The sequence below is a fragment of the Coffea arabica genome, chromosome 6c, assembly GCF_036785885.1.
Source record: "Coffea arabica cultivar ET-39 chromosome 6c, Coffea Arabica ET-39 HiFi, whole genome shotgun sequence".
Taxonomy (NCBI): domain Eukaryota; kingdom Viridiplantae; phylum Streptophyta; class Magnoliopsida; order Gentianales; family Rubiaceae; genus Coffea; species Coffea arabica.
The window spans coordinates 53,176,325-53,195,892 of record NC_092320.1 but is presented as its reverse complement, the minus strand read 5'-3'; the positions used below and the strand labels follow the sequence as shown (position 1 = coordinate 53,195,892).

General features: G+C 34.6%; 1 protein-coding gene across 1 annotated transcript; it reads right to left on the bottom strand.

Moving 5' to 3' along the window:
• Positions 1-3,977: 3,977 nt before the first annotated feature.
• On the bottom strand, positions 3,978-6,198 carry LOC113692814 (protein VAPYRIN-like). The gene has a single exon (XM_027211386.2). It carries the CDS (start codon positions 5,914-5,916, stop codon positions 4,288-4,290), a length of 1,629 nt encoding a protein of 542 aa, XP_027067187.2. The 5' UTR covers positions 5,917-6,198; the 3' UTR covers positions 3,978-4,287.
• Between the last annotated feature and the right edge of the window lie 13,370 nt (positions 6,199-19,568).

Sequence of the window (19,568 nt, the reverse complement as noted above, 5' to 3'; positions counted from 1 at the left end):
CATGGGAAATGACAATCCATGTAAAACAGTTGGGATAGGTTCAATCAAGCTGCGTAATCATGATGGTTCCACTAGAATCTTGAAGGATGTTCGGTACGTACCGAATTTGACGAGGAATCTCATCTCCTTGGGACTCTTGGAGTCAAAAGGCCTGGAAGTGAAGATGCGAGATGGAATTCTTAAAGTAACTTCGGGAGCACTTGTGATGTTGAATGGTGTGAGGAAGAATAATCTGTATTACTACCAAGGTAGTACAGTTGTTGGGACAGCAGCAGCAGCAACATCTTCCAGTAGTAAGAAAGATGCAGAGGCAACAAAGTTGTGGCACATGCGATTGGGACATGCTGGTAAAAAATCTTTGTAAAATCTTGCCAAACAAGGATTATTGAAAGGTACGAAAGTTTGCAAATTAGAATTTTGTGAGCATTGTATTCTGGAAAAACAAAGAAAAGTGAAATTTGACACTGGTATCCATAATACCAAGGGTATTTTGGATTATGTGCACTCAGATGTGTGGGGACCTGCCAAGACTCCATCCCTTGGTGGCAGGTATTACTTGTCACTTTTATTGATGATTTTTCCAGAAGAGTTTGGGTGTTTATTATGAAGAGCAAGGATGAGGTGCTAGAGATTTTCCTTAAATGGAAAGCTCAGGTTGAAAACCAGACGGGAAGAAAGATCAAGATTCTCCGAACAGACAACGGTGGAGAATACAAGAGTGATCCCTTCCAGAAGATATGCCAAGAATGTGGCATAGTTCGGTACGTCACAGTTAGAAAAACACCGCAACAGAATGGGGTGTCAGAGAGTATGAACAAGACACTAGTGGAGAAAGTACGTTGCATGCTGTCTAATACTGGGTTAGGCAGAAAGTTTTAGGCTGAGGCTGTGACATACGCTCAACATCTCGTTAATCGCTTGCCATCATCTGCAATCGGTGGCAAGACTCCATTAGAGGTATGGTCTGGAAAACTTGCAACAGATTATGATTCTTTGCGTATTTTTGGTTCTACTGCATATTATCATGTAAATGAATCAAAATTAGATCCACGTGCAAAGAAGGCTCTCTTTATGGGTTTTAGTGCTGGAGTTAAGGGATACCGGTTGTGGTGTCTAGAAGCAAAGAAAACCATTATCAGCAGGGATGTTACCTTTGATGAATCTGCCATGCTGAATAAGGTAACACAAGATGGAACCAGTGGTACTCCTCAACAGGTGGAGTGTACGCCGAAGTAGGTGGAGTTTGAGCAAATAATGGTGAGTCCAACAAACAGCACCTTCAGTGACTCTCCCATGACAGAAGAAGAGTCAAATGAAGAAGAGATTTCAATCCAAGAACCTCAACAGCAGCAAGAGTCAATTGCCGTCAATAGGGCAAGACGAGAAATTCATAAACCTGCTCGTTTTGTTGACATGGTGGCTTATGCACTTCCAGTTATTGATGATGTTCCATCCACATTTTCTGAAACAGTTCAAAGTACAGAAAATGATAGATGGAAAGATGCTATGAAAGAAGAGATGCAATCTCTTCAGAAGAACAAGACGTGGAAGTTGATACAACTACCGAAGGGCAAGAAGGCAATTGGATGCAAATGGATATTTGCAAAGAAAGAAGGATTTCCTGACAAGATGGATGTTCGTTACAAGGCAAGATTGGTGGCTAAAGGCTACGCTCAGAAGGAGGGAGTTGATTATAATGAGGTATTTTCTCCAATTGTTAAACATTACTCTATTAGAATTTTGTTGGCCTTGATAGCGCAGTTGAATTTGGAGCTAACTCAACTTGATGTGAAAACTGCGTTCCTTCACGGTGACTTGAAGGAGGAAATCTATATGTCTCAACCAGATGGATTTAAAGTTGCTGGTAAAGAAAATTGGGTTTGTAAACTGAGCAAATCGTTGTACGGATTGAAACAATCACCGAGACAATGGTACAAACGATTTGACCAGTTCATGATGAGTCAGAAGTACACAAGAAGCAAATACGATCACTGTGTGTATTTGCGCAAGCTACGAGATGATTCCTATATCTACTTACTCTTATACGTTGATGATATGCTGATAGCATCAAAGAGCCAAGATGAAATTGACAAATTGAAGGCTCAGTTGAGTAAAGAGTTTGAGATGAAGGATTTGGGAGAAGTCAAGAAGATTCTCGGCATGGAGATAAGCAGGGATAGAACGAGAGGCAAGCTTTGTCTGACACAGAAACAGTATTTGAAAAAGGTACTACAACGTTTTGGCATGAATGAAGATTCAAAACCTGTAAGTACTCCGCTTGCTCCTCATTTGAAACTTAATAGCCTATTATCTCCAAAGACGGATGAAGAGCGAGTATACATGGCAAAAGTCCCATATGCTAATGCAATTGGTAGCTTAATGTATGCAATGGTGTGTACGAGACCCGACATTTCACAGGCAGTTAGTGTGGTAAGCAGGTTTATGCATGATCCGGGCAAGGGTCATTGGCAAGCTGTGAAATGGATTCTACAGTATATCCAAAATACCGTAGATGTTGGATTAGTATTTGAGCAGGATAAATCACTTGGTCAATGTGTAGTTGAATATTGTGATTCGGACTATGCAGGTGATTTGGATAAGGGACGTTCTACAACTGGCTACTTGTTCACATTTGCCAAGGCGCCAGTCAGTTGGAAGTCTACTTTGCAGTCAACGGTGGCTTTGTCAACAACGGAGGCAGAGTACATGGTGATTACAGAAGCTGTGAATGAGGCAATTTGGTTTCAAGGATTGTTTGAAGACTTGGGAGTTGGTCAAAAACACATTGACGTGTTTTGTGACAGTCAGAGTGCTATTCACTTAGCAAAGAACCAGGTCTTGTACGCAAGAACTAAGCACATTGATGTTCGCTATCACTTTGTGCGGGAAATTCTCGAAGAAGAGGAGATTTTTCTCCAGAAGATTCGAACTGCGGAGAATCTTGCAAATATGCGGACTAAAGTGGTTATAAGAGCCAAATTTGAACATTGTTTAAATTTGGTTAACATCCTGCATATTTGAGTTGGCGCCTGACGGCGCAAGTTTGGAAGCACCGCAAGGACCGTTTGGGTGAGAAGGGTTGTATTTTTTGTAGGACTAGAAATTATGCCAAGGTGAAGATTTGTTGAATTCAAAACCAACATTATTGACTATCTCAAGCCAATATTGTTGATTTTTGGCAAAATTTACAAAACCCACATCGGGTAACTTAGCATTTGAGAGGTTGCTTGAGAGCTATAAATTAGCTCTCAAGCCTCCCAATTGATATGTACCAAAAAGAAAAAGAAAACAAAAGAATTACACCAAAAAGGATTTTGTAATTCTTTTGTAAGTCTTTTTTCTCCCAAAATTTATAAAAGCGGGCTGCTTGAGTGGTGCTCGGAGAGTAGGCAAAATTGGCCGAACTCCGTTATCAATTTTTCGGGTGCGTTCTTTCCTTATCTCTTTTATTTGTTCCGCATTTATTTATTAGTTTCTTTTCTGTTGTAGTATAGTATTCAATATATTTGTCTATATTTGTCGGGTTTATTTGTAGTGTTTTATTCGATTCATTTTGGTGTATTTTTCCTATTCGTGTGTACGTATTATTTATGTATACACGGGTATAGTTGTGATAATACACCGTGCACGTAAATTCTGTCTAGGAGACTGGATTTTAAGTGGGACCGCTTGTGACCCCTCCAGCCTTTCCTGGAAATTTACTTGGAATGGTAATTCTGTCTAAGGAGATTGTTTTAACAATCTTTTCTGGGAATTACTAAATCGGTTTAATCACTAGTTGAATAGTTGAGTGGGAAATTACCCGGTTTACCCAACAGAAAAATACTTGAAAGAACAGACGCACTGATTGATAAGAAAATTTGAAAGGAAGACTACAGGGCACATGTCTTGAAAATTTCAGTATCTGTTGAATACTAGCCTTCAACTTAGGCTGGACTTGTACATAAAGGACATTTTTTTCAACAAAATACAGTGTATGATGGTAAAGAATAGGATAATAATGCTTGGATTATTTATCATACAATGACAGATGCACAAATACACAATCAATCATATCTGATCTGAACTTTGATTTACATCTTCACATCATTGTATGTATACTAAGAAAAAGAAAAATGTTAAATTACAAATTTCTCAGGGAATCTAAGATCCCTTCCTTGACATAATCAAGTAATGAGCATCTCTATGATTTGGACTAGATCTTCTTCCTTAGTTATCTTGTCGAAGAAAAAACTGTTTAGCAATCTCTTCTTCCAAAACCTCACCATTTTCCTCCAGGGGGGTAACCTAAACCACGGCTAATGGAACAGCTGCAGAACGATCAAAGCTGCTTCGACGGACTCTAGGGCGAGTAGGCTTCTTCTTTATTGCCCCACTCTCCATTTCTTTCACAGTTATTCCTTTGTTGAATGGAAGCTGACTTACTTTAGTAATAGTGCTCATCTGTGCCACTCCTCCTTCTCGGGTGGCTCCACCATTGACAAGTATTCTTGTAATCCCTGCATAATGCAGGGATTCAGCAATTTGCAAGGCTGTAACGCCCTTGTTGGTCCGGGCTTCAATGTCAGCTCCTTTCTTAACCAGCAACTCAATAACATCAACATGGCCTGATTCCACTGCACAGTGTAATGCTAAGTAGCCATCTTCATCTCTAGCATTGATGTCAATCCCATTATCAAGAAGAGTACGGATAGCATCTACTCTTCCCTTGAAAGCTGCTCGATGCAGGGCTGTCCAGCCATGTTGGTCACGGCCATTGATGATCGCTCCATTTTCCAAGAGCCTGTGGATTGTTCTAACTTCTCCTTTCCGGGCTGCAACACACAAACTGTCTCCTAATCGAAGTGCATCAAAAAGCCGAGCATGACCAAGCTCAGCTGCTACATCATACGCTGTTTTTCCAACCTTGTTTCTGATATCCTTATTTGCCCCTTTGTGCAGTAGCAGCTTGACCATTTGTTCATCACCTAAACCAGCAGCGATATGTAACGGTGTATCGCTGTCACTCCCATTACGTATATCTGCCCGTGCACCGCTAGCCAGGAGAAGCCTAGCACAGTCTCTTCGGCGTTGCTCAACAGCCATGTGTAAGGCTGAATTGCCATCTTTAGTTATAGAATCAACATTGGCTCCTTTGAGCAAAAGAAGCCTTAAGACCTCCAGATGTCCACCAACCGCGGCGAGATGAATTGGTCCCCATGTGGATGATGCTGACCGCTCCGTGCTCGCCCGATGAGCCAATAAGAGCTCAACAATGAGTGCTTCTCCTGATGCAGCAGCAGTTTCCAATGCGGTGGACCCTGACCGGCTTCGAGCTTCAATATCTGGATTAAACTCGAGAATTAATTGAACAAGCTCTGGCCGGCTTTGAGCAATAGCCAAATGGAGTAACGTTTGACCATCTGCATCAACAGAATCGGCTGCCCTCCATTTGGGGTCACTCTTTTCGAGAGCTTCTCGAATTTCATCCATTGAACCTCTGGAAACCAAGTGAGACAGAACCAATGAGCCAACAAACATGATTTTAAGTCCACTGTCAACGAACACCTGCTTCTTTTTTGTGGTGAACCAATCATTCGGCACAGAATCGAATGTCGATGAGGGATCTTTAACTGCTGCACCTGGCGCAACAACACTATGCAAGAGAAATGAATCATCTGAATAAGGGAGAGATTCAGGGAGACTTGAATTGGGAGGTGTATGATAAGTGATTTCCACTGAAAGAGTCATGAGAGGTGAAATGATCCCGGATTGAGGGCGAGCCGTATACCGAGTTTTGTTCATCGGTTGAAGCCTGAAGGCCACAGGCATGGTGTACATAACATTCCGCAAAGTGAGCACGCCATAGCATTTCTGTCCAGGTTCAATCCTAATTGTCAGTGTGTTTGATGGCTCCAAACTTATGAGCCTATCCATGGTGTTTTCTCTTCAAAAAATACTAATCCTTTGCTTGGTTTATCTCCTTTATTGCTCAACTTTTTCTACCATTGGCTGATCAAGGGATTGATTCACTCTATTTTCTAGACGGAGTTTTTTCAAGAGAGCAAAAACCCTTGGTAGAAAAATGTTAAGGACTGAAGGAGGAAGAGGAAGAACGGCTGGCGTAAATATAAGAGAGGAAGAAGTTAAAGGAATAAATGTGGCCGGCTCTTACAAGGCATCGCCACTTGGTGGTGTTAAAATCAAGACGACTTGTTCTATTAGGCATTTGCAAGTTACGAGTTATAACAAAGATTGAAAGATAAAGCAAATATTTACAATAGAGTTGCTTTAAATATTACTTATTTTACTCAATAAACTGGTCATCTTGTCGGGATAGGAAAATATTGTTTTGGTTGTTCTGTAGCAAAATAGACTTATGAGAGCTTCTTAGTTCCATTGTTTGAACTTTAGTGCATTAATGACAAAGGGATTGTTTATTCTTACTTCATTGGTCCTCGTTATGTGTACACGATCTAGTTTTGAGAAAAGGTGATTTCTCTTGTCAGTTTTCTATAATTATAAAAGGAGTAATTCCCAACTTAGTGCTTCATGCTATGCATTTTGTTTGCTCTCTAGAAGAATATCTTGTCCATTTTGTAGCATAAGAAATATATTTCTTTGGCTTAGTTTTGAAAGTTTTTCTTCATCTAGTTTTGGATTAATTAAGCCCAAGCACTAGCCAAACAAATGCACTGTATTCTTGGTAGAAAAAAGTTTGGTTAATTTTTATTCTGGTCAATATCATGGATTAGGCCAAGTATTCAGAAACAACAAGTCGCTTAAGTAATATTGTTAGGTTATAATTACCCGGTCCAAGACAGAATGCCCCATGAATTATAGGGGAATATTATAGGTTTTGGTGGATTGAATAAGACTTGGTTGGTTGGAAAACAAGTATAGCCATTTTTAGGTGGAAGTTGGTTTACTGTTGGGAGCAGAAACGTGCAGAATAGAATACTTGCCCACAAGAAACCTTCCCAAGTAAATTATTCGATTTTGTGAATGTTGAAATGCTTGAGAGGCATTCGTAATTAGAAGCCATTTACCTAATATCAATAATCTCTGGTTTTAGCCAGGATCAATCTGATTGTCGAAGAATGTCAAGTATGAGGGGGAAAATGTAGAAAGTAAAAAAAGAAAACCAAACGAATTTACACCACATTCAAAAACTTAATTATGGGTAGAAAATTGTGATTATCCAAGTTAAAAGGGACAAAGATTTTATCACAAATTTAAAAGGTACTGGAGTAATTAATGTCACAACAAGCATCAAATGCTCAGATTCTTTCTCATGCACTTACTGAAATACAATTTCAAAGCAAGAAACTAAATACAAAAATATAATTCATACAATTTCAGGATTCTTGAAATGAAATATACCCCTCATGTGGCACAGCCAGCAAGCGCACCTGGTCAAGTTACAATATTGAAATCTCTGTTAATAGGAACAAAGCATATGTCACTACTTAATTAACAAGCTTGAAATCTCTGTTAATGAGAACAAAGCATATGCCAATGAGAACAAAGCATATGCCACTACTTAATAAACAATCTTGAAATATCTTTCAACTCCAAATATATTTTGCCAATTCATTTTAACTTATAGTAAATCTTTGTTCCTTGGAAGCATTGGTTACATGTACATCTACCAATAATGAAGCCTATTATTGACGTATTCTATGTTAGAGGGTCCCAATAGTAGAATATACCAAGTGTTAAAGCGGTAAAGTTTGTTGCATAGAATTTGTCAAATTTCTGGCGTCTTGCAAGGTGGCAATGTACAACGGAGAGGCCAGCCAAAATTTATGGAGTAACAACAAATTTTCAATATGTGGCATTTGCAGTGAAATCAGAAATATCTTGAGATCTGATTCACATTGACCCTTCTATCTCTTATGCCTTGGGTTGGCATTATTAGTTTGTAATTAGATGGCCTTTGAAATTCTTGAGTTAGTAATTTAGTAGGAATCTTGTTAATTAGGATATCATTTTCCCTCGTAATGATAAAATTATTATAACCTATAATTTTCAATATCTATGAATATCTAAAATAAGCACCACAGTATTGCTAGTTCTCTATCTTAATAAAACTTAATGACTTTTTCTCTGTAGAAAACATGGAATGTAATGGCACATAATACTGTCACAGCAAAAATTTTAATGCCATAGTAATTTTAGTTTTAACGGTCAAAATCACCCGTTTAGTCAACTATCATGATCTTGGTTAAAATTGACCAAGAATTTTGTGGAAAATCTGGTTGTGGTATCACTTAGGGCTGCAAACGAGTCGAGTCGAGTCGAGCTTTGAACTAATCGAGCCGAGCCTTGACTAAATTTTACCAAACTCGAGTTCGAGCTCGAGCTCGACGAGCCGGCAATTTTCGAGCTCGAGCTCGACTCGAATCAAGTCGAGCCGAGCTCGAGCTTGAGTTCGAGCTCGGAAAAAAATAAAAAATAAAAATTTTATTTTTAAAAAAATAAATAAAATAATATTTTTTCTGAATAAATAATAAATATATTAAGGATATATACGTAATTTTACTATAAAAATAAAAAATAAAAAAAATATATATAATATACGTAATTTTATTATTAAATAAAAATAAAATATATATATACTCAAGTTCGCGAGTCGGCTCGCGAGCTAACGAGCTAATATTCTTAGCTCGAGTTCGAGCTCGAGTTTGATTCGAGCCGGCTCGAGCTCGACTCGAGCCGCTCGCGAGCGGCTCGATTCGTTTGCAGGCCTAGGTATTACCAGCCTAAAGTAAGGGCTTGGACCACCCAAATGTTACTGATCTATGTATGCATTGACTTATTCATAATCACAAACTCTCAAAACTTGTGGGTTTAGTATAACTTCAACTCAATATTCATCCCATAAAGCAAGGTTAAACTTCACATTGGACGCTTAAACTATAATTACACTCCAACTTTAGTCCTGAAACCTCAATTTTGAACAATTTACTCCCTAAAATATGAAATCCATCCTATGACATTCTTAAAACTAATGGAGTAGTAAAGTTAAAGTGGTACATATATATATATATATATATATATATATATATATATATATATAGACACACACATTCTAGGTAGTAAAGTGTCCAATATTGAAATTTAATGACTAAAGCTGGATAAATTTCATAATTTAGAGGAAAATTAAAGTTTAAGAATTAAAACTAAATGGATTTCATACTTTAGGAAGTAAAGTGCCCAAAATCGAAATCTAAAGACTAGAATTGAAGTGTGTCTATAACTAAGGATTTAAGTGAAATTTAGCTCACAAAATGTGTGCTAGTAGTCATCTAATAATCTATAAGTTGCTAGGTTCCACAATTGTGGATCATATGGAATGTAATAAAGAAAATATTACGATGGAAGGTAATAAAGAAAAAATTGCTTACTATCAAACATGTCAACATTCTGCAGTGGTAGAAAAGAAGCAATGTAAAATTTCGTGTGCTTAGATATCTTAAGATAAGAGGACGGGTAGCTCAGATGTTTAAACTTATCCTTCTCCAAGTATGATTTTAGTGTTGTTATTCCTGTATCTCATGCCTGTTATGTGACAAAACCTGTAGAAGTATGTACACTCTGCTGTCAACACTAAATGCCCCCCCCCCCCAAAAAAAACAAAAAAAAAAAAACCACAAAAACAACAAAACAAAAAAAAAGGTAAATGGATCAACATTTGACTGTGTGCTTATCTAGCAATCATCATGATAACAAATTCAATAAATGCACAAATAAAATCTGACCAGCTTTATTTAGGCATCCACGAGGAATAACAAGAAAAAGAAATAAAATCTTATATGAGTTCTGATATCCATGATTGTGAAAAGTTCTTATAAAAGAAAAGAAAAAGGAATGTTAAAATGTGAACAGATTGACAGTACTATGCTTAATCTATGTTAAAACAGATGCAGCGGAATGGAAGAACAAACAAAAACAAGCAAGAACAAATTTGGGGGAAATCAGATTTTTATTAGGGTTCGGAATGTATCAGATATTTTTGTACAGAACGGACATAAGGTATATATATACAACCAAATAACCAAAAACGGATTGGACCATTAGGCCCAAAAACCGAGACCCAAACTAAAACGGATACGATATCTAATATATACCGTAACCCCCGAACAGCTCAGCGGAAGTCGAAGATTTGATTCAACAATCTATTAAACCATCGTTGACATAAAATTTTCTCAGTTTGAGTCACTAGTGGATAAGTAAATTTTCACTGTTGATCCTCTTATTATAAAATAGAAAAAAGAAAATATGAAACTTCTCCAATCATGATAAGAATTAGACCATTATCTATTTAAGTACTGGAATAACCATATAGTAACAAAAAATTCGACAATGCTCAAAGCTTGAATATTTACCAGTGTAAAACATCTCTAGTGCTTTAACTTGTAAAGGTGGAGATTGTGATACTTTAAACAATTCTAGTTAATTAATGAGGTTGTTAATTGAATAATCTTCGATGATCTTGAACATTTACCTCTTCATATGTCTTAAGGTCGATATCAGTTAGCAATTACATATTGTTGCTTCCGGGAAAAAATATGTATCAAATTCTAAAGGAAGAAGGAATATATATATATATATATACATATTTAAACACCCACACACACATATGTATGGACACATGCACATTTGAATAGTACCTTCAGTCGTAAATTGGAAAGACAAATAATGTGTTAGGATTTAAACACGGAACAAACAACTATTGAGATATTGAGTACATAACAATTTAATGACAAACAAGTCACAAGTATGAAAAATAAATGACACACAATATTTAACGTGGTTCTACTCCACCATTGAGGCTACGTCCATGGAGAGAAATCCATTCTTTATTATGAGAGGAAAACCATATACAAAAATACAACTTGAACCCAAATCCAACCCTTGTATATCATCTTTCATCTCCCAAGAACCCTCTCCCACCACCCATGTATAAGGTTACATGTCATCTCTTATATACCCTTTGTGTGTCTCTTGTGTAGTGTGCCAGCCCACATATTTATAGATAATATTATTTGGCTAAAAACCCAAATAACAACTGGAAATCAATTCTAATTTCTAGACTCGTACAAAATAGGAAATAACTTCTAATCCTAAATAATATAAGAAATTCCTTGGCTACTATTTCAAGTAACTAAAACCAATTAAAAAACTAGTTACTTTCACACAAAATAAGAAACCTGTCTAAAAGAAATTAAACCAATTTCCTAACAAATCTCCACCTTGGCAAAAATTTCTTTGAGCAACCATTTGCCTTCAACTACCAATTCGGAAACTAGTTACTTTCACACAAAATAAGAAACCTGTCTAAAAGAAATTAATCAATTTCTTAACAAATCTCCACCTTGGCGAAAATTTCTTTTAGCAACCATTTGCCTTCAACTACCAAATAATCTAATACCGAAACTACACACCCTAATCAATACAGTCCTGACACCAAATTGATTCAATCGACAAATGAACATGTGTAGTTATCCTGAGTCCAACCTCCAGTTAACTCGTGAGAAGGTACCTCAATTCACCATCTTCCTTTGCAGGATTTCTTCTCACCACCATTTACAAGTCGAGATCCCCTTCTGTGGGTCTAACCCTAATCATTGAGACAACCAAGTAATAAAATCACCACACTTCTTCCCATTCTCAGGGCTATCTTGCCATGTGTAATTTTCAAGACTCTACCTAAAACGAAAAACTCGTAACTGTCAGATTCTTCTAGCGCATAAAAATTAAATCTCTTTGTTTCTTTGGGATACGTGCCACACCACCCAAAAAATATAACCGAAATTTAAAATCCATCAGGATGAAGTATCAACTGTTGGAGGTATGAGAAAGTCTCCATCGATTCACGTCCAAAATTAACATTGGACTTCACCTTTTTCTTGACGCTTGAATCACCTGTCTAAATTCACCGTCAAGTATTTCCATACTTTTTGACTTTCCATCTTTCACCTTCAATGTTTCGTACCAAACTCTTGAAACAAGGATACCCCCATTAAATTGTTCAATTCGTAAAAGCCATCAACCCACTTGATCTCAATAGTTAGCCAGGATCCAACTATGAACAGCCAAACACTTGATCCAACCGTTTAGTTTGTTGGGATCCAAGTACTTGTGAGTAGTCCAATCTTGCAACCAAGCTCTGATACCACTTGTTAGGATCCAAACGCGGAACAAACAACTATTGAGATATCAAGTATACAACAATTTAATGACAAACAAGTCACGACCATGAAAAATAAATGACATATAATATTTAACGTGGTTCGACTCCACTATTGAGCCTATGCCCAAGGAGAGAAATCCGTTCTTTATTATGAAAGGAAAACCCTATACAAGAATTCAACTTGAACCCAAATTCAACCCTTGTTTACCATCTTTCATCTCCCAAGAACTCTCTCTTATCACTCATGTATAAGGCTACATGTCACCTCTTGTATGCCCCTTGTGTGTCTCTTGTGTAGTATGCTAACCCACCTATTTATAGGTAACATTATTTGGTCAAAAATCCAAATAACAATATGAAACTAATTATAATTCCTAGACTCGTACAGAATAGAAAATAACTTCTAATTCTAAACAAAATAGGAAATTCCTTGGCTACTACTTTAAGTAACTAAAATCAATTAGGAAATTAGTTACTTTCACACAAAATAAGAAGCCTGTCTAAAAGAAATTAAGCCAATTTCCAAACATAATGTTTATATTATTATGAAACAACTAAAAGAGATGAATGCCCATCCAGTTCCTTTAAAATATGAAACAACAAAAGAATTGATGTGGTTGCCGTTATAGTTCCCCTATATTTATGTACCATTAATATTGTTTTACAGATAAGTAGAGGTCATCCAACTTCCCTTGTAACTTTTTGAGCATTTGACTAAATAAAATTGTAATTCCCTCTATTTTTGTCTACTTTGCTCCACTCTACTCTCATCTACTTTATGTTATTTCATTAATATGAGTTTTACAATACATTATGAGTACGACACTCTACCATTGGAGCAATCAAGTAGAAGTCCATATCTTCGATAAATTATTGGACATGCGTTTATAATTTTGGGTGAACTTTTGAGATAACATTTTTCCTTTCAATTCATTTCACTTTTATTATGGCTAATTTTACCAAGTAGGCATTTATACCTCTTGACATTTTAAAAAAAACTACTTATCATAGATACTAGATGTTGAAATACATCTTGTTGCAATAGGTCTTGAAGACACCATAATCAAAATTATGCCAAAATTATGATTTTCCTTCGTCATCATTTAGATGAAGGACTGCAAAATGATTTTCCTTCATCATTATTTGGATGAAGGATTGAAAACTAAATATTTAACTGTGAAAGATTCACTTGTCCTATGAAATAGTTTGAAAAAGAGATTTGACCACTCCAAGATGGTTGTACATACAAAAACCCAGTATGATTGGCATTACCTATGACTACAAGATTTTAAATCTGTTAATGAATATAACTCAACCACATCCAGAATTACTTCTCAATTAAGGTTGTATGGTAAAAATATAACTGATAAGAATATGTTAGAAAAAATTTTCTCTATTTTTTTATGTTTTGAATATGCTCCTACAGTAACGACATCAAGAAAAGAGATTTAAAAATATTACGAATTCATTGCATGTCTTCTCTTGGTTGAACAAACTAATGAATTATTGTCGAAAAATCATGAGTCCCGACCAACTGGTGCTAGCCCATTTCATGAGGTGAATACGACTCAATCTCAAAATTTTGGTCATGATTGAGAATGTGACCGTGGTCATAGTTGCAATCGTGATAGATGTTTGCCTTATAATCATAATAATCATAACTATGGCAAGAAACAAAATAACTTTTAAAAGTAGGAAAATAATGATAAGAAAGGTGAAGAAAGAAAAATTATGAGGAAAAATATTTTCGATGTGTTTGAAAAGTTATTGGTTCCGTACCTATCATGCGACAGAATATCTAGTTGAATTTTATGAAGCATCATTGAAAAGAAAGACAAAAGCGTCAAAATAAATTTTATTGATCAAAAGAATGCTTATGGTGATAATGATGCCGATATAACACACCTTGAGGTAGTTGATTTCTTTGAACGTCCTAAGATGCAAAATGATTAGATGCCAAATGTCCAATATTTATTTACAACTTTGTTTTTATGTAATTTTCGCATCTTTTATGTAATTTATTTTATAAATTATGTAATTTATGGACCTTATGAATATTTAATTTATTTTGTTATTTTGTCTTGAAAAAAATGGATATCAAATACTTGAGATTAAATAATGGTGATGGTGATATTTGTCTCATTGATAGTCGTACTATGCACACTATATTTAAAAATAAAGGTTACTTTTCCTATTTGAAATGAGAGAACAAAATGTTAATAGAATAAATGGTAATGTTAAATTGAGCGAAGGTTCTAGAAAAGCCATTGTATTTGTTCCTAAAATAACTAAATTTGTGATAATAATGCACTACTCTATAATACTAAGTCTCGAAGACATTTGTTGAATTTTAAAGATATTTACCGAAATGGATATCATATCGAGACGATGAATGATATTACAAATACCATTTTTGGACAGAAATGTGTATTGAAAGAGTTACTTTCTCTTCCATCCAGTTTATATTATATAAAAATAGGTGTAGCTAAAATTCATCATCTAGTAGACCAAAAAGTCTACTAATCCCAATGAATTTGTGGTCTGGCAAGATTACCTTAGACATCCTGGTTCTATAATGATATGGTGAATAATTAAAAACTCACGTGGCCATTCATTAAAAAATCAAAAGATGTTAAACTCTAATGAATTTTCATATGTTGCTTGCTCCAAAAGAAATTAATTATTAGACCTTCACTAGTTAAGGTGTGGACCGAATCTCCTACACTTTTTAGAATGAATTCATGGTGATATATATGGCTTATAGATCCACCAAGTAGACCATTGAAATATTTTTCGGTAGTAATCGATATATCAATAAGAAGGTCATATGTATGGTTACGATCTACCCACAACTTGGTGTTTGCTAGATTGCTTATTCAGATAATTAAGTCACAAACACAATTTTTGAATTATCCAATTAAGAAAAATTATCTAGATAATGCTGATGAATATTCATCAAATTCCTACACAAAATTATTACATGTCCATTGAAATAAATATTAAACATCATATAACTTATGTTTATAGACAAAATGGTCTGGCCGAATCATTAACTAAACAACTATAATTAGTTGCTAGAATATTACTAATAAGGTCTAAATTTTCTTTATCTACTCAGGGACATGCTTTATTACATGCAACAATATTTGTGAGAATTAAGACAAGAAGTTATCATACTTGTTGCCCCTACAATTAGCATTTAGTTATAAACCCAATACTTCTCATTCAAGAATTTTTGGTTGTGCAGTTTATGTTACCATTGCACCATGCCAACGAACTGAACTCCCAAAGAAGTTTGGGGATATATATTGGGTATGAATCATCTTCTATAATTAAATATCTTAAATCATTAATGGATGATTTATTTATGGTAAGATTTGTAAATTATCATTTTAATTAATCAAATCTTCCGACATTAGGGAAGGGAAAGATTGACAAAAAAGGAAATTATTTGAAAAATATCATTGAATTTCCTTGATCCCATACAAAACAATGTAAATTGAAAGTTCAAAGGACTAGATATTTGTAAAAAATTGTAAATCAATTACCGGGTACATTTAGTGACTTCAAAAGCGTTATTAAGTCATATATTCTTGTAAAAAATGCTCCGATTAAAATTGATATTGAAGAAGGACAAATTACAAGTACTAATGAGTTTAAGCACATCTGAAGTATGGTAAACCCTTAAGTTCCAAAAATAAAAATCTTTGCAAGAAAAGATAATTGAATAATGATAATAAAATTAAGGAGTCAAAAATCAGTCAAGCACTCCAAAATACTAATAATGACAACATTCAACCTCTTGAAGAGGTCACATACTCCTAAAAATGATAAAATTATGAAAAGTTCAATTAATTTTGTTACTATGGAAAAAAAGTTAAAACCAAAAAAGAGATAATTGTTGATAATATTTTTGCATATAATATAGCACTTGATATTATCGAAAAAGACGATAATCATGAGTCTACATCGATTGATGGATGTCAGCGTGGAAGTAATTGAAAAAAATGGAAGACGCGATTCAATCTGAATTGGATTCACTGGATAAAAGAAAAATTTTTGGACCTATAGTCCAAACACTTGAAGGTGTAAAACTAGTGGGATATAAATGGGTGTTTGTGAGAAAAATGAGAAACATAAAATTGTGAAATATAAAGCAAGATTTGTAATCCAAAAATGTTCACAAAAATAAGGACTTGATTATGATGAGACATATTCACCAATAATGGATAGAATTACATTTAGATATCTTGCAAGCTTAGAAATGTATGAAAAACTTGATATGTGTCTAATGGACAGTCATTGCTTATTTGTATAGAATATTAGATAATGATATCTACATGAAAACTCTTGAAGGATTTAGCATGCTTGAAGCATGTAAATCAAATTTCAGAAAAATTTATTCCATCAAATTGCAAAACTCTTTGTATGGGTTCAAACCATCTGTACGTATATGGTTTAATCACTTTAGTGAATGTTTGATTAGGGAAGCCTACATCAATGAACCAAAATGTCTATTTGTTTTTATAAAGAAAAATGTGTCAAATTTATAACTATTGCAGTATACATTGATAATCTTAATTTGATTGGAACTCCTAAAGAGTTCCAAAAGATGGTTGGATATTTGAAGAAAGAGTTTAAAATCAAAGATTTTGGAAAGATGATTTTGCCTTAAAATGGGATTTTCATTCACTAAATTGTTTATACCCTGAAGGTATTAAAACAATTTTATATGGAAAACACATCCATTAAGTACCCAAACAATTGTCTAGTCACTTAATCCTACCAAGGATCCTTTTAAACCAAGAGAGAAAAATGAAAAGATGCTTGGTCCTAAAGTACTATATCTTAGTGCTATTGGTGAACTTATGTGACTTGTTAATTGTACAAGATCGGATATATCCATTCCTGTGAATTTATTGGAAGGATTTAGTTCAACTCCTAGACGACATTGGAATGGTATAAAGCATATTCTTCGCTATCTCCAAGGAATAATTGATCTCGACTTATATTATTCATACGATTCTCGATCTGAATTACTTGCCGATGCTAGGTATTTATCTGACTCGCATAAAGTAAGCTGACAAACTAGCTATTTATTTACCTGTGGTGATACAACTATTTCATGACAATCTACAAAACAATCAGTAGTTGTCACTTCTTCGAATCAATTGAAATAATAAAAATTCATGAGGCTAATCGAAAATATGTTTGGCTAAGATCAACGACCTATCATATCCACAAAAATTATGGATATCACTTGAGAAAGAAAATCCTTGAACTACATTATATGACGATAATGCAGTTTGTGTAACTCAATTGAAAGGAGGATATATTAAGGAAGATAGGACAAAGCATATTTCACCTAGATTCTTCTTTACTCATGATTTGCAAAAAAAGGATGAGATTGATATGCAATAAATTCGATTAAGTTATAATTTGTCAAATTTATTTACCAAAGCCTTGTCAACTGCAACATTTGAAAACTTGATGAAAAATATTGGAATAGATTAGTTAAAAGATCTCAAATGATGTTTGAATCAAGGGAAAAATTAATAGACAAAAATAGTGTACTTTTTTTTCCTTCACTAAGGTTTTTTTTCCCCATTAAACTTTTTTCTAGTAAGGTTTTAATTAGGCTTATTTTTTATGTAATGGACATTCAAGGGGCAGTGTTATGAAACATCTAAAAGAGATAGATGTCCATCTAATTCCCCTAAAATATGAAACAACAAAAGAATTGATGTGAGTGTCCGTTTAGTGCCCCTATATTTATGCACATTAATCTAGTTTTACATATAAGTAGAGGTCATCCAGCCTCACTTGTAACCTTTTGAGCACTTGAGTAAGTAAAATTATAATTCCCTCTACTTCTATCTACTGCTTTCTACTCTACTCTAATCTACTTTCTGTTATTTCATTAGTATTAGTTTTACAATGTGTTGTCTTTGTTTAATTGATTCTCTACTAGTAGAAGTGGCTCACTCTTGCAGCCTCTGTATCATATATGGAGAGTTGGGAACCAAGACATCTTTAGAAGATGCATTGCCATCTTATCAACATTCAATAGAAGATCATTATTGATATGAGTGCCACTTTGTGTGGTTGGAGAAGAATTCAGGAGTAGGAGAAACTGGGCGGTCTAGTCTTGTTTGGAACTTTGATCAGAAGATTTTTCTTTCCCATTAGTCTGTCATGTGCTAGATACAGCTTTGGTTTGGTTTGCACCCCTCCCACTACCTCGCTAAAAAATAAAGTAAAATAAAATAAACAGGTCTTATTAAAAAAATTATTGCACACGTATTTAGAGTTTTCTAAAAATAATTATTTTACAAATAATTCCATCTATTCAGAATAGACTCTAGAAAAACATAATGTGGCATTTAATTTTTGAATAAACATGTATGTGTGATAAAAAGATAATTAGAATACAAATTTAGAGTTTTCTAAACAGTAATTCCCACTAATCAAGATAGAATCAGAATAGATGAAACCATTTATATGTGTTTTGAGATGTTAGCCACTGTAAGGAATCTAAACCTTAACTAACTAACAAATATGTAATAGGCCAAATGGGGTTTAGAAGTACCTTAAGTTTGTCCATGTATACAATTAGGATAGTATACCTTCTATTTGTACCTTTCAATAACCTTAACGCAAGCTTTCCTATTCATAAATAGAGGCCAATTTTTGTACCTTATCCTCTATCTCCCAAAAAAAAAAAATGACCGATGATTGGTAAAATGTATTTATAGTCTCAGAATATTTTGACCTAAATATAGTAAATTGACCTTGAATTCCTACTAATTATCGCTCTCTAAGATGCTGTTATTGAAATATCAAAAGAAAGAGATGCTATCATATGTCATTAACTTTGGAAGCTTTAATATTCCCCAATTGTAGCTAAAGTTGTCTGGTGAGATCCTTTTGACGCAAATTTTTACAGTGCCATTATTTGAGAAGTGGTCAAGTCTGCATTATCTCTTGAAGGAAGGGATTAAATAAAGGGATAATTTCAGAAACCTCCCCTGAGGTTTCTGACATTTACACTCACCTCCCCTGTGGTTTGAACAATTACACTAACCTCCCCTGAGGTTACTAATTCTTTACAAATTCAGTCCAAATGATTAAAATATTGTTTTAGAGAGTGAAATTAGAATTTTGTACCTGATTTGCCCTTTGTGCTACATGTCCAATGAATGACAAAGTATTACAAATTAATTAATAATTAATAAACTTTAAGGAGCGTAGTTTATAAGCAAATACGTATTACTTATTTAAAGTACCAGCTCTTTACGGGTATTTTACTTTCAAACATTTACTTTATTACAAATATTTATTCTCAAATACAGATTTGTATTTACTCTCAAATATTTAATTTTTGTTAAAT